General features: G+C 37.0%; 1 protein-coding gene across 1 annotated transcript in view; it reads left to right on the top strand.

The window, feature by feature from the left end:
• The window catches only part of eps15 (epidermal growth factor receptor pathway substrate 15), a 35321-nt gene that overhangs the window by 7278 nt on the left and 4844 nt on the right, over positions 1-23199 (top strand). Inside the window, exons 12-24 of the mRNA XM_081349060.1 lie at positions 572-657; positions 7582-7654; positions 11168-11329; positions 11724-11921; positions 13090-13473; positions 13581-13673; positions 13843-13945; positions 17629-17673; positions 17764-18083; positions 19029-19101; positions 20507-20577; positions 20701-20830; positions 20949-21133. Of these exons, the coding sequence (XP_081205186.1) occupies positions 572-657; positions 7582-7654; positions 11168-11329; positions 11724-11921; positions 13090-13473; positions 13581-13673; positions 13843-13945; positions 17629-17673; positions 17764-18083; positions 19029-19101; positions 20507-20577; positions 20701-20830; positions 20949-21133 (1923 nt within the window). The remainder of the gene's footprint in view (positions 1-571; positions 658-7581; positions 7655-11167; positions 11330-11723; positions 11922-13089; positions 13474-13580; positions 13674-13842; positions 13946-17628; positions 17674-17763; positions 18084-19028; positions 19102-20506; positions 20578-20700; positions 20831-20948; positions 21134-23199) is intronic.

The raw sequence follows: 23199 nt of genomic DNA, 5'->3' as shown, positions 1-23199 counted from the left end.
CCGCCAGCATTTTGACTGTCAAAAATAGTCAATCTCCAAATGCAATCGAGTGATACTGGTGATTACTTTGAGCAAAGTTTCATGTTTCAAATACAGGATTTCATGTTTCCGAAATGAAAATACGGTCAAACTTAAAAGTGGTGTTTCCATTCTAATTATGCTTTTAAATGAAAGTTTGCCACGGGTAGACTAACAAAAAGACCCTAGTTTGCATTTTGGCAAGAGTTACTCTTTAAGAAACATTTCTTATTATCAGTGTTCAAAACACTTGTGATGCTAATATTTTTGTGGAAATTGTAACACTTTTTTTCCAGAATTCTTTGATGAATAGAAAATTTAAAAGAACATCACTTTATTTGAAATAGAAATCTTTTGGAACATTACTGTCACTTTTTTAACGCATACTGAATAAGAGTATTAATTTCTTAAAAAAAAAAAAAAAAACATACTGACCCATTTCACATTTCAATGGTAGTCGTGTGTATTATATAGTTGGAAAAAAGTTTAGAATTGAAACTAAAATCCTCTTTTCCTACTTTTCTATGCTTCCTCCCTCCCTGCTCCTGAACAGAACAACGCTCTCTTAGTACAGGCTGCAGATTTCTCCGCAATTAAAGAGTTGGACTCACTCACTAATGAAATCATGGATTTACAGAGGTGAGTTACTGATTTTACTTCTCTCTCCTCATGTCCACAAGACAGCGTGTTTGAAACTAAAACACCTGAATGTACCTGAATTAAAATTTCTGGCCTTATCTTAAAGGGTTAGTTCACCCAAAAATGAAAATTATGTCATTAATGACTCACCCTCATGTCGTTCCAAGCCCGTAAGACCTCCGTTCATCTTCGGAACACAGTTTAAGATATTTTAGATTTTGTTCGAGAGCTTTCTGTTCCTCCATTGAAAGTCAATGGACATGTCACTGTTCACGTCCAGAAAGGCAGTACAGACATCATCTAAGTAGTCCTTGTGACATCAGTGGCTCAATCTTTTCCGCACAAAAATTATTCCCGTCGCTTGATAAACTTCCGATTGAGCCACTGATGTCACAAGGACTACTTTGATGATGTCTGTATTGCCTTTCTGGACGTGAACAGTGACATGTCCATTGACTTTCAATGGAGGAACAGAAAGCTCTCAAACAAAATCTAAAATATCTTAAACTGTGTTCCGAAGATGAACGGAGGTCTTACGGGCTTGGAACGACATGAGGGTGAGTCATTAATGACATAATTTTCATTTTTGGGTGAACTAACCCTTTAATGTCTTGTGGACCCATGGACTGTGGATATTTATACATAAAGGAAGTCATTATGGGTAGCCACTGCTTTGTTGTTCTGTCTGTATTTTCAAGGTTTCAACATTTTGAGCATGCAATACTCTCCATTTCTCTCTTTTTTTGCACTATCAGGCCATCTGTTTTAATATAGTGTGTGTTTGTAGTTTCCACACAATGTCCTCACACAGGTGCACAAGAGCTTTTGAAACCACAAAAACAGAAGTGTGGGTCTGACAATAATCTCAGTGTCATTGTGCCCATATCTGTCCTCGGGTCATGATAAATTCTCTTGAACTGATGAATGGTTTCTTTAATGAGTATCTCTTTACTTAATGTTCCTCGCTCTGTCATCGTAATGTGCAAGGTCATGTCAAGCTGAATTAGTTGCATGAATCACAGACAGTGTTTAGACTAATAAATCACTAAAATGAATGTATTGTTAAAATCAGAGTGAACCGGAATTTGCAACCGACTTTACTTCAGTATTGATGTATTTTCCTAGTGAAATGGAATATTGAATGAGATAAATAGAGGGTCTGGCTTGTTTTTCCCACTGGGAGTTGAGCTTATAGTAAGAGTCATATCTATATATAGTCTATAGACTAATATAATGATGCATCTAAAGTCAAGTCACCTTTCAGTGTTTCCCCTACCATTGTTTTGCGGGCGACAAAATTATTTTAATAAAAAAATGTTATGAATAAATAGAAAGCAGTTCAGTACACTTGAAATCAAATCGCTATTTAGACTAGTGTGTGAATATTAAACCGCAAAGACTATTTAAATACGAATCCTGCATGTTCTGTGTGAATGAATGGTGCAGCCGACGCGGTTTCATTTACCACACACACACACACTGAAGCATATGTGTTTTTTTTGCCTATATGAGGTCACGAATGCATGAATGAGGCATTTAACCACTTCATTTGAGAAAAACTATCATCTCATAAACGCACAGAAACTCAAAGGTCTTCACGGCAACCCGTCAAAATAAAAGTTTGGTTTAACTTGACAGAAATATTACTGTTGTACAGTAGAATTTAGATATGTCCCAATGTAATAATACTAACATTAATACAAATAAATTATCATCAACTTTATTTAAGGAATAATAATTGTGTCTTCCATGTTTTAATTTTAACAGTAAGGGCCCTATCTTACACCCTGCGGGGGTCCACAACGCGCATACACTCTGCTTACTAAACACACAGGGATGCACAGCAGCACACAAACATGCCAAATATTAAAAATAAAATGATTACAATGTATAAGATTATTATTGTGTACATAAAGATATGGTTGAATCCGGCTTGTCCGGCAGATGGTCTGCTTGCGCACTTTTACCTCGCGCACAAGCAGTTCCGTTTGCGCTCTGGAGACGGCTTCGGTCTTTCTACTATCAAATTACGTCATGTAAATAGCGAATCTGCCATGGCGCGAGCGCAACTGCCATTTAAAGGGAATGGGAGATGAGACTCTGATTGGTTTAACGCACATAAATCCCAAAACACACCCATTACTCATTAAGAGAATAGGGACAACCCTTTTAGACCATGCGCCTGGCGCACCGACCATTTTTACCATTGTTAAACTAGCGGATTCGGACACGCTCTTAGTGAACTTGCGCCCTGCGCTTTAGACCATGCACTTAGATCATTAAAATAGGGCCCTAAAGCTCATTGTGCAGCACGTTATTTGACAAAATGTTTGTTTAATTTCATATGATTAAAATAAGTTAAATTAGTGTTATATGTCTTCATTTGATTATCAGAAAAACAACACCACAGAATTACTGTGAAAAAATGCAGAATACATTATTTCAATTAATTAGACATGCTTTTTGATTACTAAACGTATCCGTAACACTAGCAGTTTTTGGGGGTCTACCACCCCCCCCTGAAAAATATCCTAGGGGAAACACTGTCTTTTATTTACATAGCGCTAGCCGCTTTATACAATACAGATTTTCAAAGCAGCTTTTTGTGATAACAGGAAAATAATGGTCAATGAGTCAGTTCAGTGTTGACTCGGTTTAGTTCAATAACTGTAAAGTTCATCAATTATAAAATGAGTTCAATATAGCTATAAAGCAGCACTGGAGAAAACAGTGATTTCACCATCCAGCTCAGTTTAGCTCTCATCCAATAGGGTCAGTGCGGTCAAATCAATAATATTGCTGAATATTGAGAGTCCCCAACTATGTAAGCCAAAGGCAACAGTGACAAGGAACCCAAACTCCATCAGGTGACAGAATGGAGAAAAAAAAAACAGCTTGGGAGAAACCAGGCTCAGTCGGGGGACCAGTCCTCCTCTGGACTGGATCCAGCTGACTACAGGAACCTCAGTATAAGAATGAGACAGACATGCTAATATTAGGGTAAATGCAATTCCTCTTACAATGAAACTAGTACATCGGATGTTGTTGGAAGTGTTCTCGGTTCCGGTTGACAGTTGATTTATACAGCCTAACAATCCATTAAGGGATTTAAATGATAGAAATATGATAGTGTGTTATGGTGTATTCTAGGTTAAAAAGTAATATAATGAAAGTAAAAAAAATGTATACGAGTCCTTAAATCACTTCCTGTAAGCAGTGAGTCTCCAGAGAAGGTAACACCTTGTGATAGGAGTCACTCGCCCACAGAGGAGAGGTGGAGCTCTCATTTACACAAACATAGAAAGAGGAAGATGCCCCCACCTCTGATTTCCCCTCCATCTTTGGCTTACAGACTTTGAGCAAAAGCAGATACAGTCACCTGTCAGCTCCCAGCACACTCACTCTCAGTGCGAGATAGACGCTTCACAGCAGTTTTTAGCACTTCTCACTTCCTGTGAGTGCAAGAGAAAGAGTAAGTGAGAAGTAATGAGTCTGCTTGAAATGGAGTGTGCAGAAGAAGATGAGCAGAAAGGATAGAAATCAGAAAGGTTCTATACGATGGGCTGTTGTTTGACACTAAAATGATGCGTGCGGTTCGGGATTGCCTTAAATCTCCACGGCAACGGGCGACCTCAGGTGACAGGTAAGAACAGGCCACACCCTCTTTCTAAAAAAGAAAAGCAAGTATATTGTGTTTGGACTACTCATGCTCTGTTGTTTTTTGGCTGATCCGGGCTGCTCAAGGTCCAGTTTATTGGATTTAGGACTGTTGCCAAGACTTTTATTTCAAACCCTCATTTTGTCCTGTATTATTTATATATCGCCTTTTAGTCTTTCTGTTTTCTTGTTTTCTCCTCCTCTCTCTTTCCTCCTGGGAGTCTCTGACTCACAGTGTGTGTGTTTGACTCTTGGTCAGATCCATGTGTGTTTCTCTGTTGTTGCTGGGAAGACTGCAGCATGAATTCAATGTGACAGAATCTGGGAGGAAACGTTGAGTCAGAGCTTAAAACAGTTCAGCCTTATCCAGGAAAGATACCCTGATAAATCTTGTTGGAAAGATTTGTGTTATCAAACTGTTTCATGAAACATTTTTTTTTCTTTTCCTTTTCTAATCTTTCTGTTTTACTCTTGCTAGATCACAAGCCTTGTAACCTAAGAGAGATTCTACGTAAAGAAACATTCCAGCATCATCATAAACCTATTTTTACATTATTAGTTTTAGAAAATTAAAGTTTTCACATGCGTTGACACCATGAGCTGTGACTAAGAAGATAAATACGTTTTCACACCATAGCCCTTTAAGATGATGGCAGTTGATCTTATGTTTAGAAATGGATTTACCATGCAAATGCATTTAACAAAGCATCTTATTTCTCATGCATGGATTGTAACCAAAAGGTGGATGGTTTTAACCTTAAAAGATGATTACCATGACAAAAAAAACATTATCTATGTTTACATGCACTGAAATAATCCGATTATAATCGGATTGATGGCTCAGTCAGACTGAAAACCTTCATGTAATTGAGCTCCGTCCAAATGTGGCGGTGTAGACCTGAAATAATTAATCAACAGACAAAAGGAAAAAATGAAATCTATTTTTTCAATCAGATTAAAAAAATACCTTGTGCATATGCGCAGTGCCGTGATGCATATGATTACATACATTTTACATCTTAAACTATGCGTGTCTATTTACGTCTCATCTTTTAAATATGTGACCCTGGACCACAAAACCAAAACCAGTTCTGTTAGCTTTTTACCGGTGTGTGGTGGAGAGTACACTCACCTTGTCCATCATTGCCTGGTACGGAAACTGTTCTGCTGCTGCTGCTGACAAGAAGAAATTGCAGAGGGTGGTCAAACCGGCCCAAAAAATAACTTTGAGCAGCCTACCCTCTGTTGAGGGCATTTACACCAGCAGGTGCAGAAGCAGAGCATCCTGTATTATGAAGGATTCCTCCCACCCGGCAAACAAACTCTTCGATCCCCTCCCCTCAGGCAGAAGGCTAAGAACCGTTAAAGCCAGAACTAAAAGACTGAAATGCAGCTTCTTTCCAGAGGCTGTGAGAATCATGAATGCCCTGCCTTAGGGATTGCTTTTAAAAAAACTTGCTGCTTAGTTATTTATTACATAGGTTTTCCTCTTCAGGTTATTTTTAAATTTTAGTCTATTGAACTAGGTTTTAATTATTGCATGTATATTGTATATTAATTATATTTTTTTACGCTGCTGGTTCTGAGTACATATTTAGTTCTCATGTCAACATTTACAGATTCATATATCATATGAAAGCTGAATAAATAAGCTTTCCATTGATGTATGGTTTGTTAGGATAGGACAATATTTGTCAGAGATACAACTATTTGAACATCTGGAATCTGAGGGTGCCAAAAAAAAAAAACGGAACTTTGAGAAAATCGCCTTTGAAGTTGTTAATTTATGTTCGCAATTGTGCTGCATTCACTCACAAAAATAAATGTTTTATATATTTACGGTAGGAAATTTACAAAATATCTTCATGGAATATGATCTTTACTTAATATCCAAATGATTTTTGGCATAAAAGAAAAATCGATCATTTTGACCCATACAATGTATTGCCGCAACTATACCCGTGCGACTTGTGACTGGTTTTGTGATCCAGGGTCACATATTTGCTAAATAGGTCTTCTGACATTTTTGTCAGCTTTCTTTTTATATGGCAAAAACTGCAATTCTGGTCACAGAAGCTCCTGTGACCATTATTGCGGTGGCTTTCGACTGTGAACTAATGCACTGTAGGCCTACATGTAAATGTGAATTGGATGGCGTTTTATGGTTGACATAAACAGAACTTTCCAAATCTGAAATTGGATTGGATTCATTCTAATTCAGAAAAATGAGTGCATGTAAACTGCCTACTGTACATTTAATCCCAGGTTGACCCTCCATGTAAGGAGTACTCTTGGTTTTAAAGTGTCCTCACCTGAGTAACAATTAGTGGTGCTGGCAAGCATTACTATTACTCTTGCTTATAGTTAGGGTCAGGGGTTTGTGTTTGTTAGAGAGAGGTGTGCTATTACTTACTAAACCATCAGACTTATTTGCATTATGGAAATTTAATTATATTATTATTATTATTATTATTATAACTTAAAATATTAGGCAGCAAAACTGATTTAATATTTTTGATTATCATCATTCACACCATGTCGTATTAACCGTAATTGAGATTTCAACTTGTAGAAAGTGTTCACGGTCTTGTAGAGCTCATAATTACAACTTGTAAACTGGGAATTTTCTAAGAGCTCCTACTTGTTCCATCTGACTGCTGCAGATTCATTTAGGTGTTGATAGTGTTGCCATAGATATGCATAATTTCTCAGAGTAGAAAGTCACTCACATGTTGTCATCTCGAAATTACAGAATATATATATATATATATATATATATATATATATATATATATATATATATATATATATATATATATGTGTATATATGTGTATATATATATGTCAAAATGGCCGGACATCAGACAATTAATATATTATTATATTAATATATCACTACCAAGCACCGCTCACATTTGTAGGAAGTGGGGTTATAGAATTGTTTGCTAAATTCAACCTGCATGACCTAAAGATACAGACAGTGGAATGAGTGAAAACACCTTTAATGTATTCCAACCCCACATCCCCCATCGATCTCCCTCCATGCTTCCTTCCTCCCACTCTTCCTGGCGTTCAGAAAAGCATCTGCTCATGTGCAGCTCTGACACACTGACTCACGTACAGCCTCTTCTCACACATACAAGCTCAGGCAGCAGATGCAGAGATGGTGCTGGAGGGAGATGCTGCCCATGCTGTTCCAGCCGGCTGGCTGTCTGTGCCCGCCGTCGCCACTGTCATTAAATACTCATGTCTTTGCTGGTCTTTCAGGGAGAAGAGCACGGTGGAACAGGACATCAAAGAGAGGGAGGAAACTATACGACAGAGGAACAGTGAAGTCCAGGTATGATTTTCCAGGAGTGATTTTCAAATGTGGTGTTTTTATTTGACTGATGCTGATCTGACAGAGACATTTAGATATTTATTTAATAATTATTATGAAATAATTGTTTTAATTAATTTTTGAATCTTTTTATTCAAGTTTTCAGTATTTTTATTTTATTTTGAATCATTTTTATATCAGTTGTTTAAAGACATCTGACTGCATAAAATTTATGTCTATATATATATTTTTTTTTAAATCATTTTATATTAGTTATTTGAAAGCAGCTGGCTGCTTTAAAGTTATTTCTGTGTTTTATTATTAGTTGTTGCTGTATTGATTGTTTCATAAATCATGTTGTCTAGATTTTACTGCCCACTTATTTGATCAATAAAGGGTCAGAAAAAGGAGAACAGGAGCCAGCTGTTTTTCAAAAGCTCTCTGTCTGTCTGTTTTATCCTCCCTATCATCTGTCTGTCCTCTCTGCTCGTCGTGGATCAGTTCTCTTCTCGCTGTCTGTCAGCGGAGTTGAGAGAAGTTCAAGGTCTATATATCTGCACTGGCTTCCTGACTCATAAATTTGTTGTTCATTTCCATCGAGATCTAGGCTGCCTCTCTCTCTCTCTCTCTCTCTCTCTCTCTCTCTCTCTCTCTCTCTCTCTCTCTCTCTCTCTCTCTCTCCCTCTCCCTCCCTCTCCCTCTCCCTCTCCCTCTCTCTCTCTCTCTCTCTCTCTCTCTCTCTCTCTCTCTCTCTCTCTCTCTCTCTCTCTCTCTCTCTCTCTCTCTCTCTCTCTCTCTCTCTCTCTCTCCCTCTCCCTCTCCCTCTCCCTCTCCCTCTCCTCTCTCTCTCTCTCTCTCTCTCTCTCTCTCTCTCTCTCTCTCTCTCTCTCTCTCTCTCTCTCTCTCTCTCTCTCTCTCTCTCTCTCTCTCTCTCTCTCTCTCTCTCTCTCTCTCTCTCCCTCTCCCTCTCCCTCTCCCTCTCCCCCCCCCACGGTGTGTGATAATTCAATTTCCTGTATGTATCAGAAAATAAGCTGCTGACTTAGATGCCAGGTACAGATTCAGATGTGTTCAGCTTAGTCTTATAATATGTGATCATTCATTAAGTGAATGAAGCGTTCCAGCACTAGCGTTAAAATGCATTGACAGATGGATGCCTAATGAGCTGGAAAAACAATTGTGTGTGTGTGCGTGAAGAATACAGGAAGAGAAAGCAGCCTGATATGTGTGTGCATATGGATACTAGATGGCATATTGAAATCACAGCTGGTCCCCGGTTCTCCTTTCCTGTCATCAAACAAGGCCACTTATCCTGCTGTTTTTGTTTCGTTTTTGGATCTGAAATTATGCCTGACACCTGTGATCTCTTACCTGTATAAATAGCAATTAAAATGGATCTGGCTCTTGAATTACTTCAGAGGCAGAGGGCAGTTCAATTGATATGCATTAAATAAAAGAACGCCTATACATAGAAAAGAAGTACAGATTAACAATCTCACTTATGCAAAGGTGCAACATTAAAATAATTAAAAATCAATAGTGTAAACTATCAGAGCAAGCAAGGGCCTCTCACAAATTCTGAATGTAATCAATATTTGTTTAGGGTCTTAATAGATTAGCCTTGAAGCACATGGTGCTGGTTGGCTGCTCCAGGCGCTGAATAATTAAATAAGAATGTGAGTTTCAGTGTGTGCCTCTGCTGTGTTTAAACCCTGGGATGATGAATATGTATTCTATTTCGGGGGCTGTCAGCTCCCAGCGCTGCCTCTGATTGGATGAGGAGACATTTGTGCATTAGACTTGTGAAGGCTTCCGTCTTTACCCTGTGCTGTTACTTGGTTCTACTGCTGTAGACCTGTTATTTTTAGGACACACTTATTCACAGCTGCCCAGTGTTTCTCATAGCACCTGAAGGTGAATGACGGTGGAAATGACTTTCTTTTCTTTTCTTTTCTTTTTTCTTTTCTTTTCTTTTCTTTTCTTTTCTTTTCTTTTCTTTTCTTTTCTTTTCTTTTCTTTTCTTTTCTTTTCTTTTCTTTTCTTTTCTTTTCTTTTCTTTTCTTTTCTTTTCTTTTCTTTTCTTTTCTTTTCTTTTCTTTTCTTTTCTTTTACATCTTTATGTGCCTTGCACCTTTGTCCTCAGTATTTAACCTTTGCTTTGCTACAGTCAGATATACTGTAGTGTTCCATTGTAGTGTTCTAGAGTATTCATTATAGAATATTCTGCCTCAGGTTTACCTGCCAGCTGTTTATTGACCATATCGCACACAAAAGTAGCACGATTTGATAAAAATCAGCACAGCAGTTTCAATTTAATTGCCTGGCTCTACCTAGCCTGGGTTTCCCCATGCTGCCTTGCGCGCAGCGCGATTTTATTCACGCTGCTAGGCAGCCTGGACACCATGGACCAGACGCATTTGATAGACATTCGTTGCGCCCAATAAACGGCTCTGGGCATTCGTAAACCACGCCTCAAATACGAGAAAATGAACATGTGGTTCCCAGACCACGTCTCAATGAGAAGAGGTCTGACGTTAGCCAGGCTATGGCTCTACCCGCTCTAAATGTTTAAATATATGTATACAAATTTACTTATTCTATTAAATAATAATATTATTATTTGCTAAGCAAATTTACTCATTTTGTAAATTATTTGTATATTCAACTTTAGTTTCTGAGATATGTCTGCTATTTGCTGACTGCTCTACAATCATATATGCCTCATTCATTCATACAATTCATACAAATTGTTTTGTCCCAAACTGGTCTATTATTATGGTATAAACTATTTCAGATAAACCCACCTCTAAACAGCAAGAAAACAAAACAAATTGGTTAGTTGCTTAACATATTGTTCTGATGATTTCTTCCTGTTTAAGTGGGCAGTTCTTGGCCAGAATAAGCTGCAGTGTGGTCCAGACATTATGGCCCTGTTTCCCTCAGGGCTCATAGTCCTCCTACGTGTCTACACTTTTCCGCATGGGCTGTTGGGTAATATTCAGATTGGAAGTCTGCATTATTGTAAGTTTAGCATAAGGCCACTTGGTGGCTGCGAAAACAAATCATAAACTGTCCAATGGGATGTACTGTGGTTTTGTTCATTTCATGGACACGCGAAAGTGAAGGCCATGAATTGGCCTTTGTGAACCATTTTGGACATGGCCATAGTTGATGGTCAAAAGTCTGGCTACGTGAGGCTAACATTACAGTTTTCATTGTTTATGCTTTCTGTTCCCAACTTTCCCTTTCAGTTTTTACAAGGATCAGAATTTTTTATTTATTTTTTGTATAATGTTCTTTTTCGTTTCTGTGATGAGAGTGATGCTATCATGTTACTTTTGCTAACACAATGTTGCTTTCTGTTTACTTTGGCTTTTCTGGCTGGTGAGATATAATTGGTTTACACACTATCTCTGTATCTTCTTGCGCCCTAGTGCTTTATCTTTAAGAGCTGCATGAGCTCTTTGCCCTGGTGTTAGTGTTGATTAGCTTTTTATTATTAGACCAATAAAGACCTCTCTCTCTTTCTGTCAGGACCTACAGGAGGAGGTTCAGAAGGGGTCGGAGGAACTGAGCCACCTGCAGGCGGAGCGACAGGAAGTGCAGGAGAAGCTGGAGAGGCTGGATGAGCAGAAACGATCTCTAGAGGACCAGCTCAGGCTCATACAGCAACAATGCAGCCAGGAGAGCCAACTGGTATGAGAGAGAAATAAAGCCTGTGCATAAAATGTGTATATTGTGGGTAATATCAGCCCAAAAAGTATGCGCTCATGCACATTTCAAAAATCCACTGAAAATATTACATCATCTGGGCATCTTTGAATACTATTTTGAATGGATCTTGCGCACACTAATCCTAATCCCACTCGCTATTTTGCATGATGTTTTCATATGTTTGTAATGTATGTGACCGGGGAAATGAAGAGAGATGGAGAGACAGTCCAGCAGAAGTCACACCTTACTCAATTACATTTAAATGGATATAGATGCATTCTCAATGCATTCATTTAAAAGCCTCGAGTAAACTGATCTCAGATCTTTTCTTCTGCTCTCTGTCCTCTGTCCTGTGTGTGTGTGTGTATATGTCCAGATCCAGTCATTGCAGACGGAGCACTCCGAGCAGGAGCAAAGAATCGGTGACTATGAGGAGGAGTTGACCAGGGCCCGAGAAGAACTGCTCCATCTGCAGGAGGAGACTCGTCATCTGGGAGATAAAGTTCAATCTGCCCGTGCTCAGCTCTGCCCCCTAGAGGATGCTGTTAAAGAATCCCACACACAGATTGCTCAGGTTAGTTAGCTTTTTATCTGTTTCTTTGTTACCTTTACTTATATCTGCATTTACTGGTACTGAACTTAAATCTGCATTGTTTATCCTTTTGATCTTCCATTAAAAAACACAATCTAACCTTTCATTAAAGTAAAACTAATAAATGTGCGGGGAAATCTTTTTTTATAATGCACTAGAATTATTAGAACAAAAATTTCTAATACACATTGACCACAATTATTGGTACCCTTAGAAATTCTCATGAGTAAAATATCTCTGAAGTATATTCCCCATTATAATTATAATTTTTTAGCACACCAGGGTGACTAGGAACATAAGGCCAAATTCCCTTAATTATCCATCACAATATGTAAAACCTCAGTCAAAACAACAATGGGTCACTGTGTATTAAGATTCTTCCATGGCCATTCCAGTCCTCTGTCCTGAACCCTACAGAAAACTGAAGTGGAGAGTGTATCAATATGGACTTTGGAATTTGAAGGATCTGGAGAGGTTCTGTTTGGAGGAATGGTCTCTGATGTTTGTCAAGTGTTCTCCAAACTCATCAGGCATTATTGGAGAAGACTCAGAGCTGTTATCTTGGAAAAAGGAGGTTACAAAATGTATTTAATAAAAGGGTGCTATTAATTGTGGCCAATGTGTATTAGAGAAAAAGATTAATTTCATAAGGAGTTTTCCCCCTCATTTTCAGTCATTTTACTTCAATGAAAGGCTAGATTTTTATTTTTATTTTTTTTAATAAAAGGTAAAAAGGATTAACAATGCAGATTTATTTTCATAGGTTTCTTTGTTCATAATTACTAAGGATGCCAATAATTCTGACTAAGACTTATATGTTAATAAATAATTTTATTTTGTTATTTTTATTAAACAGTTTTTGCAGTGGCTTCAAACATGGCTCATCCAAGCATGTTTTAGAACTGGAAGTATCTGTTTTATAAATATTTATGTTTTTTTCATTGCAAATGCAGTGACATTTTTAAAAGAAGAAATCGTGAGCATCATCCTTTTTTTTTTTTTAGCTGAAAGTTTTCTGCTTTCTCTCGATAAACATTTTCTGCTCTTTCACTCTCTTTTGTTTACATATTTTGTAAAGTTTGGTCTTTTTATTTTGTTCTTTATTTCCATTGATTATCTCTTATTCACACACTGTTGATGTTTACTGTAGGAGCAGGAGCGATTGGCCGAGCTTAAAACGGAGGAAAGAGAAGTGACTGCACGGCTTACCTGGAAAATCCTAGAGGAGCCCGTGCTTGTTAATGGAGCAGTGGCTTCTCTTGAGCAGCCGGAGCAACTACTGTGGCCTCAACCTACAGCACAGCTGGCAGAGAAACCCAAAGAGGACAAAGTCCAGCAAGAAGAGGAGCAGTCGTCCTTTGATGAGCCGCTGGAGCTCAGAGTCGTGGAGGAGCAGCTCGGGTCCGAGGCAGAGGAGCCGTCCACCAGCCCAGAGGAGCAAGAGCCTCAACCTGACTTCTATAGCTGTGACCTTTATAGCAGTGGGCTCTCCACAGCCGTATCCACTGCTGTGGCCTGGCCTCAAGTGAACACGGTCAGAAACCACTTCCTGTTATTGCTTTTTTTATAATGTCACTTTCACATTACATTTACAAATAGGTTTTCATGCATGTCTTTCTTTTTATGCCACTCTGGTTTCAGGAAAGCACAACGCAAGCTAACCCAGAGCCAGAGGTAGAGAAAGAAGAAGAGAAGGAAACGGCAGATGAGCAGCCTGCCTCCAGCACCCCAAAGGTTGAATGATTATGACATATCATAATTGTTGACCATTTCCATTACTCTTCATTAACATTTAGAACAGAACATGTTTTTTTTGTGATTGTGAATATGCATCTCTATGATTTCACTGTAATAATAAATAAATTCAAATAAAAGTTTATTCCAATGGATTTGTGATGTGTAGGCAGAGACTGTGGAGCCAGAGAAGAAGGAAGCTGCCCAGCCAGTTACAGTGCCACCCAGTGGTCCTGGTATTGACTTTTTCGAGTCTGACCCTTTTACTGACGGTAAGATGTGCACACAAAGTAAAATCATCAAAAAATTCAATAAAAACAGGGATTGTCCTAGGGCTGCATGATTTGTTTTTGTTTGTTGTTTTTATCTTTACAAAAATTGTGATTTGTGTTTTAAAATGCAATGCTATGTATGTTTGTTTGTTGATAGGGCTGCACAATTTGGCCCGAAAATATTTATATATATAAAATGATTATATATCCAAATATGTTATTAACAATAATAATAGTTAATAATACCAACTATTTCAACACTTACAAATAAAATATGAATAAAAAATATGTATTAACCCTCTGGGCTTCTTCATAATTGGGTCACACTTAGCTTCCTCCCGCCCGAAAACGGGCAAAGCCTTAAAATTGTACTTAACTTTGTCCTAGGATAACCAATCAAATATTGTTTTGTTCTATAATGTTTTCTGATTATTATATAGAATTTTTAGAATTTTTTATGATACTTTGCATTATGTAATTTTTATGAGCTATTTTTTCCATTAGAATTAATATATATATTTTTATTTTATTTATTTTATTTTTTTTTTTCAATAAATGCAACATTTCACATCAAATTAGAGTGCAGGCCTAAAATAAATAAATATTTCAAGTGAGAAGAGCGCCACCTAGTGGCTTCAAAATTTATTAATTTGTGTCATGTCCTATAACCGCCCATAGGCGGCCTATAGCTTTTTTTTTTATTTATTTGATTTATTCCCATTCGGAAAGAAAACAATTTATTACTAATCAACCACTGAATGGAACAACACAAATTATATATCATTTTAAAGCTTAGAATCTCAGCTTTTTAATGCATCTAATTAAATGTATTAATTCCTTACGAGTGCTGAGTAATCCCTCTAAAACCAAGTGTACCGCCAGCAGGCGCCACCTAGCTGCGAAAATATTTATTACCATATTTTTCAAAAATCTTGCCTTGATAAACACAAAGTTGATGTCATTTGAAAGCTTAGAGTCTGAACTTTACAGTGAATGATGTATCCACTTTGAAAAACTCTTAAGTATTGCTGAGTTATTTGCTGATACATAGAATTTCTCTTTTTTTCATAATCTATAAAATAATGTACTGCAATGTGTCAAAAACATCATACAGCTCATGAAACATTCTCAGATAATTGAAAATGGCACTTCATTTTTTACAGCATATTATTACAATTAAAATGAGCCCAAAATTAACATAATCTATTGCTTTTATGACAATATATTCTTCATGGAGAAAAAATTGCCCATGAGGGGGTGTGAAAGACTGTACAAAAAGGCTATCTCTTTTACAAATGCTGTAATTTTTGATTCCTTTATCCAAAAATTATTACTTTTTATCCAGATGCAGCTAACATGTAGGGGGACTTAACTAAAAAAGAATTTTCCTCCTACCTTATTTCCTTCCTGAGTTATTCCATGACAAATATGAAAGATATGCAAAATCATAATAAAAATAATATATATATATATATTGTCTTTTATCCACCGTTTCTTGGCGGGACAATGTCCAAATGTAATGTAATTTATATTTTCAAAAAATTTAAAAAGAGTTCTTTCAAACGATACCTACCTTTTGACTCTCCTTGCTATAGTTTTGGAGTTATTATGATTATATCATTTTTATATAGTTTGGGGCAAAATTTGCTGTTTCAGTCTTACCAGTTCATTTCTCTGTGTGTGTGTGTGTGTTTGTGTGTGTGGGTGTGTGTGTGTGTGGGGGGGGGTGTCTTTTTTGCACTCTTGATGTTTTAGAGTGTCACCCCTTCATTGCTGTACACTTTTTTTCAGCACAGTGGCTGATCTGTAGCTTGTACCACCAAAAGTTTCTCTGAGTTTTCCTATTTTTTCGTATTTCCCATTCATTTCCTATGTCGCCCGTTTTCGGGCGGGAGGAAGCTAAGTGTGACTTTTTTTTTTACGACCCTTTAACATATCAGAATCATCTCCTTGATTTTTTTGTGTGTTCATATAGGTAATAAAAGAAAAGTCACCAAGTTTCACCCCCATCCGATGAAGCAAAAAAATTAAACAATTCGAAACGTTCAAGTTTTCGCCCGTTTTCGGGCGAAGAAGCCCAGAGGGTTAAATAATATGATTAAATAATATGATTTAGGGCTGTTTTCGACTAAGGATTTTCATAGTCGAATCTGATTCGTTAGATTTTGCCGTAGTCGACTGATAGTCGAACCTTTTTTTTTATTTTTTCCATTTCAAACAAAAGAGCTAAAAAACACATATATATCACACATATATCATAACATTTCATAAACATGAGGAGCAATATGAGAGAGAAATTTGGTGATGGTTGTTTAGGTACATTAAACCACGTAAAGCTTTTTCACGCCCATGAGAACCGCGTGGAGTCAACTCACAGCCGCTCCGCAGCCCTGCTGAAAATGTGAAGCAGAAACGCTTAATATCAGATAACGTCCATAATAATTGGACTCTGGGTTTGATTTTTTGACCATTTTCAGTGGTTATGAGGAGCAATATGAGAGGGAAATTTGGTAATCGTTGTTTAGGTACATTAAACAATGTAAAGCTTTTTAACGCACATGAGAACCGTGTGGAGTCAACTCACAGCCGCTCCGCAGCCCTGCTGAAAATGTGAAGCAGAAACGCTTAATATCAGTTAACGTCCATAATAATTGGACTCTGGGTTTGATTTTTTTTTTACCATTTTAAGTGGTTATGAGGAGCAACATGAGAGGGGAATTTGGTAATCATTGTTTAGGTACATTAAACCACGTAAAGCTTTTTAACGCACATGAGAACCGTGTGGAGTCAACTCACAGCCGCTCCGCAGCCCTGCTGAAAATGTGAAGCAGATTTTTGAATACATTTTTATTTATTTACATTAGTAAGCTACAGGACATCGTCTTTCAAAACATGACCTGCGCGAAAGCGAAAAAATAAAATAAAAATGGTACCCAGCCCTTCTGAAAATGTGAATGCGTCTCTGTCCCCAGCACATTTCAAACCAAACTGACGCCCATGTATTCGACTATGAGGTTCATAGTCGAATCAGACCTCTCCGAATCGAATCGTCGAATCCTCGACTATTAGAAGTCAGCCCTAATATGATTAAATAAGTATTATTATTATAGAAATATATATTTTTAAATATATTAAATAAAAAATAATTAATATTAAATGTGTTAAAGAAATACTACTATTGTAATTTCACTGTGAAATGAAAAATTATATCATAAAATTATTATTTTACAGTACAAATTTAAAATTACAATCCTAATATTTATGGCTGTCTTAATTTCTTTATTTTAATCCATTAAACTTTCCAGCTTTTATTTTGGTGGAAACCTAGTGAGCCCTTTTGGCAGTACCTTTTCGCCAGTGCTACTCATTACAAGTTTGGGAAGATGCTTGGTACATTATGTGTTCCCAAATGCACATTATAAGCGACCTGAACTCTGAGCACATACAGAGATGAGTTCATGTGGAGCAGCATTTATTACAAGATCAAACAGCCACAGATCAAACACCAGATCATGAGCTGCTCACATGTTAAAGAACACAGTACCACTCTTCTCTCTGATTTTTAATCACACCAAGCCTTCACAATTTCAGTTTTATTGTGATTAATTGTGCAGCTATAGATTTGAATAAAAGCATCAGTTAACCGATTAATTAGTAAACCTATATAAAACTCCTTTTTGCAGGTGATCCATTCCCTGAAGACCCTTTCTCAAAAGTTGACATTTCAGGTGAGTACTTTCTCACCATCTTAGAGTGTGTTTGCAAAATATCAATTCACAAGTCCAATTTGACTCATAAAATGTTATTTTGTTATCCAGATCCTTTCGGCGGGGACCCTTTTAAAGGCACAGACCCATTTGCGGCAGACAACTTCTTCAAGCAGTCTTCAGCTGGTTTCCCATCAGGAGATCCTTTCAGCTCATCTGACCCATTCAGCTCTACCACAGGCCCAAAAGAGCCTGATCCGTTCACATCCAGGACCACCAATGCAGTCACTCCAGACCCATTTGCTTCTGGTAGTGGTAACATCCAAGACTCAGATCTGTTTGGTTCCAAAATGGATGCCCTGGCAGACTCTGATCCCTTCAGCTCGACTGGCACAGGACACGATCCGTTTGGAGGATCTGATATTCCTGTAGTGAGTGCTGTAAAGCTAAACTCTCTTTAAAATCTCATTAAAGACCAATTCACACTGCACCAATGCTGACCAATAGCAGCAACATACAGTTTGTCCGGTTTTGTCAAATCAGTGTCCTCTGTCAGCGTTGGTCGGCACTTCTTTTCGTCGATTGAACATGGTTAATTAACGTTTGTCAGGTCATGGAATGTCAGAGAAATGACATACTGTAAACTGGTGATTGTCCGCGTTGGTTTCAGTGTGTCCGTTGGTGCAATGTGATTTGGCCTTACAATGTGTTCAGTTACTTGCACTCTTTGCAGCTTCTGTCACACTTGATTTGTAAAATCTGCTTGGTGCATTTTGAATGATTTTGTACCTAATTTTTGTTGGTACAAACCCTAAATTAAGCTATTAGCATGAGTTGAAGAACTGACTTATTTGATGTTAAAGCACCACTCAGTAGCTTTGGGATTTCTTCGCTGTATTCTCGCTTTTTGCTCGCAGGTTTCTCTCTAGAGCTCCCCCCACAGCTTCGGAATAGATATTTGACAACACTGTTGTAAAAACTCGTTGGTGATTCTCAGACACCAGAGGCTATAGATCAACGACATCAAAGCAGATGGAACATTCTTTAAAACGTCTTCTTCATTCGGGTTCGGACAGCGTGAGGGAGCGCAATAATGACAGAATTTTAGCAGATTTATTTTGGCCGTAAAGCAATTGTTTGCATCGCGAGACCTGATATCACGCGAGACTTCCTGACGCGGCGGCCGGCGGCCCGCCGGCTCAAAGTTGCAAGTGCGTATTTTCCGCTCACGGGCACCAGGGGGGTGCGAAACGACCACCATTCAACCCGAAATAAGTAATATAACCATTCCAATGACTCCGAAGCTGTTCAGTTAAGGTAAAAAAAGTTACTTAGTTCACCTTTAAACTTTGTTTTCTTGCTCTTTTTCCTTTCAGAGAGATGGACCAGCAGCAGCCAATGATCCCTTTGCGCCAGGAGGAACTACGGTGGTCTCTAACTCAGACCCAGGTAGATCAAGCTTTACTATAGGGCTGGGTTGGCTATTGTTTTCTTGATTTTAATCTTCATGTTGATAAACTGATATCAATTCTTAAATCCCAAGATTGATCTTTTTTAGTCTGTTTTCTGTTAATGCACGAACAAAATTTCACTAAACACTTGTAGCACGCCTGCCATGCTATAACAAAATACATTTTGTGCTTCATTACTTTTGATATGAAACAAAGTCTCAGCTTACACATTTTTATCAAATTTAGACAACAAATGTCGTTTTGAGCTCTTTAATGTGGCATTACAGATTGCTGTAGCCTCTTTGCCTATACTGTAAGTTACAGGTTTAGCACAAAATAAACATGGTACATCAGAAGGTATTTTGAAAGAAACCGAAAAACTGTATCATTTCTCATGTAATTGCTTAATCAATAATTCAACCACAGAAAAATGTCAATAAAAACAGCTTGTAAACAATGTCACATAATGTTTACCTCAGGGAAGCTCTAGAGATAGAATAGCTCTAGAGAGGAACATTTTGATATATATATATATATATATATATATATATATATATATATATATATATATATATATATATATATATATATATATATATATATATATATATAGTACAGGCCAAAAGTTTGGACACATTACTATTTTTAATGTTTTTGAAAGAAGTTTCTTCTGCTCATCAAGCCTGCATTTATTTGATCAAAAATACAGAAATAAATGTAATATTGTGATATATTATTACAATTTAAAATAATTGGTTTTCAATTTATTATACTTTAAATTATCATTTATTTCGGTGATGCAAAGCTGAATTTTCAGGATCATATATATATATATATATATATATATATATATATATATATATATATATATATATATATATATATATATATATATATATATATATATATATATATATATGCACTATATTACATATTCATTTATTATATTTTTACTTAACCTGTTAGTGATGTGTTCATTATTTAAATATATGTTTGAATAAATGTCATGAAAGCAATTTTTTGGACATCTATCATTTAAATGTTTATATTTCAAGTAGAAACATAATAATGTCATTAGAAATTTGATATAAAAACTGCCTAATGTGCAATTTTAATGTTTGCATACAACTCAGTTTTTATTTGAATGTTGATTTATGTGTAAAAAATAAAAAATAAGTTAAATTGAATAGTTTGGGTTCTGTTATTAATTTGAACCTTTAAATATTATAGTAATGTGCCAGCTCTCCGGGTTCACTATATAGTTTTAACCATTATTTGAGAGAGCTTTCTTTAAAAAAAAAAACTGATGTACTGTAACCAATGTATATCCAAATGATTTACATCACATACATCCTATCAGAAAGTATCCAAAATATCTGTTTTATATTTTTGACTTGTTTCAGATCCCTTTGCTGCAGTATTTGGCAATGAGACTTTTGGAGAAGGTTTTGCAGACTTTAGCAGTTTAGCGAAGGTAAGGATTGTTTTCTTAAACAGAAGCCCAGTATTTCAGCTTTATTATCAATGAGTTCACCCACATGATTTAAATCAAGTTGAATGTGGGTTGCAGCTGACGTAGTTCCCTCTTGCCTTTCAGTCTAATGGCAGCGATCCATTTGACTCAAGCACAAACAAGAATTTATTTACGGAGGACACTCAGTCAGATGTACCTCCCGCATTACCGCCCAAAACCGGAACACCAACCAGACCTCCACCTCCACCCCCAGGTGAGCTGGTTCCTGTTCCGTGTGTTTCATCAGAATGAACCTCAGACCATTTTCTCTTAAGCCAACTCTGTCACCCGTTTCTGAGTGCTGTGTTGTTTGTGTGTGTGCATCCTTAAAGGTAAGCGGTCCAACATCCACCGATCGGAGTCGTCTGAGTCATTTCAGAGGCGCGGTCTGTTCAAGGCGCAGGGTTCTGGAGAGTTCTCCTCCCTTCCCGCTAAAGACTCGGTACCAGACCCCTTCGCCCCTTCCTCGCCCCACCAAGCCCCATGTGACCCCAACCGATTCGCCAGCTTTGATAAAGTGAGCTCCTCCCCGTCCTGATCCCCAGTAGTGAACCCTGACATTTCACCTCCGCCATGCAGCAGCCTTGACCTCTCGACCCCTCACAGCCCTTTTCATTTGGTTTTCCTGGAAAGAAATGCTCATAATCCAGTATTTCGATGACTCTGCTTTACCATCTGTTTGTGAAAAGCCACAAAGCCTTGTCATTTTTATGTAATGTTTTTTGTAAATATAGATGGGCTTTATTTATCTACTCTAATAGTCAAACTGAATCCAGGCTTATGCTTCTATTAAAAATCCTAACTAATTTACAAAATGAATGTATTTAAATGTTGAAATCTACGTATTTATGACATCACAATATTCCTAACATCATGCGTAAGTTCTCACTGGCTGTGGATGGAGAGGCGGGGCTGCTTGCTCTTGGCTGTTTTCAATTTACCCCTTGTGTTCTTTTATCATGTTCTCCACCATTGGTTGAGGCTTGATTCCATCTTGCACGTTCATTGCCCTGCCATATCTTGGTCCACTGATTTGCCTTGCCTTACCTTGCATTGCACAAACTAATCACTGTCTACCTGTCTTATCGGGCTGTTCCTTCTCATTCATTGGTTGAACACTTCCTGGTTCCATCTACATCCCACGATTCTCTGCACCATCTTTTTTTTTTTTTTTTTTTTAGAAGAGATACAGTCTGTTTTGTTTATGTACAGACAATATGCTAAATAAAATAATCAGCTAGGATGCCGACGGTATTTGTTGGCTCCTTTCTGTTTTATTATTTTTTAAATTTAGAAATTAAAGAGTTTGTCTTCTCAGATTTCCCCACTGTGAGCTTTCCTTATCAGATGATGCATCAAATAAATTAAGCTTTATGGTGGCATTTCTCTGATATTTTAAATAAATTCATTACAAATGAAGAGACATCAAGAGAGACATATGTTATGGTGTTCTCTGTGTTGATATGCTTACCAGCTAATAGTTGTGATTTCATCTCTCCATCCATGGTTGTCCACATCTGTGGGAAATACCTGCATGTTCTGCATGATGGGCTATATGAGCAATCCAGGCTTTCACACATGAGTACATCAGACTTGTTTAAGAGAAAACACACCCAAAATGTATGTAAAAAAACTTGTAGTTTAGTATATAAACAGTTAGCTAAAAAAGTCAAGTTTATTATTCATTAGTCATTATTTACTCACTTTTGTACCATTTCAAACCCATAAGGATTTATTCTGAAAAACAACATTTTAGAATTTTGTGAGTTTGTTGCAACCTTGGTAACTATATTTGCATTTTGTGAGTGATCTGTTTATTTAAAACCTTATTTAATCAGTGATAATAGCAGATGCAAAAATAAAAATCCCTTTAGTAACACATAACATTTTTATATGAAGTCTCATGTGTCAGCTGGCTTGTGAGCCGATGTTAGCTGAGAGGCTTTATGGATTGCATCATGGCACACTTTTCATATCTCCCATCCTCCTGTGTCAGTAGCTGTACCACATTACCACTGTTTTTTTTTTTTCTCCCCTAATGTTTCCATATTAAGTATTTTTTGCTCTGTAATCCTGATATTTAAGACACTGTACATTTAGTGATAGAGTCTTTGGATTTGTGAATGTGCAGTTATAGATGGTTGGTGTTGACATTGACCAAACAACACCAAAAGGAATAGTTCACCCAATAGTAAACATTTTTGGAGGAAAAAAGATAAATAATTATATTAAATTAAAATCAAATAGATTTGTTCCCCCAGCTATCCTTAATAACCATATGCTGAGTAAATAATGACAGACTTTTCATTGTTTGGCTGAACTATTCCTTTAAGTAGATTAAAGGAAATATGTATCATTTGTATAGTTACATAAAACTGTTTTATGTAATCTTTAACAGAGTTTTTAAATGTTGCAGCATTAACTCAAACTTACTAGTCTTTAAAGGCACAATATGTAAGATTTTTGGATTAAAATATCCAAAAACCACTAAAACAGTGTAATATATTTTGTTGACTTGTGTACTTAGATTATCCCAAATGTTTCCAACAATGTTTAAATCCAGAGAAATGCACCTATTTTTTA

The sequence above is a fragment of the Scardinius erythrophthalmus genome, assembly GCF_964197995.2.
Source record: "Scardinius erythrophthalmus genome assembly, chromosome: 20".
NCBI lineage: Eukaryota > Metazoa > Chordata > Actinopteri > Cypriniformes > Leuciscidae > Scardinius > Scardinius erythrophthalmus.
This window is presented reverse-complemented; position numbering and strand designations above follow the sequence as displayed.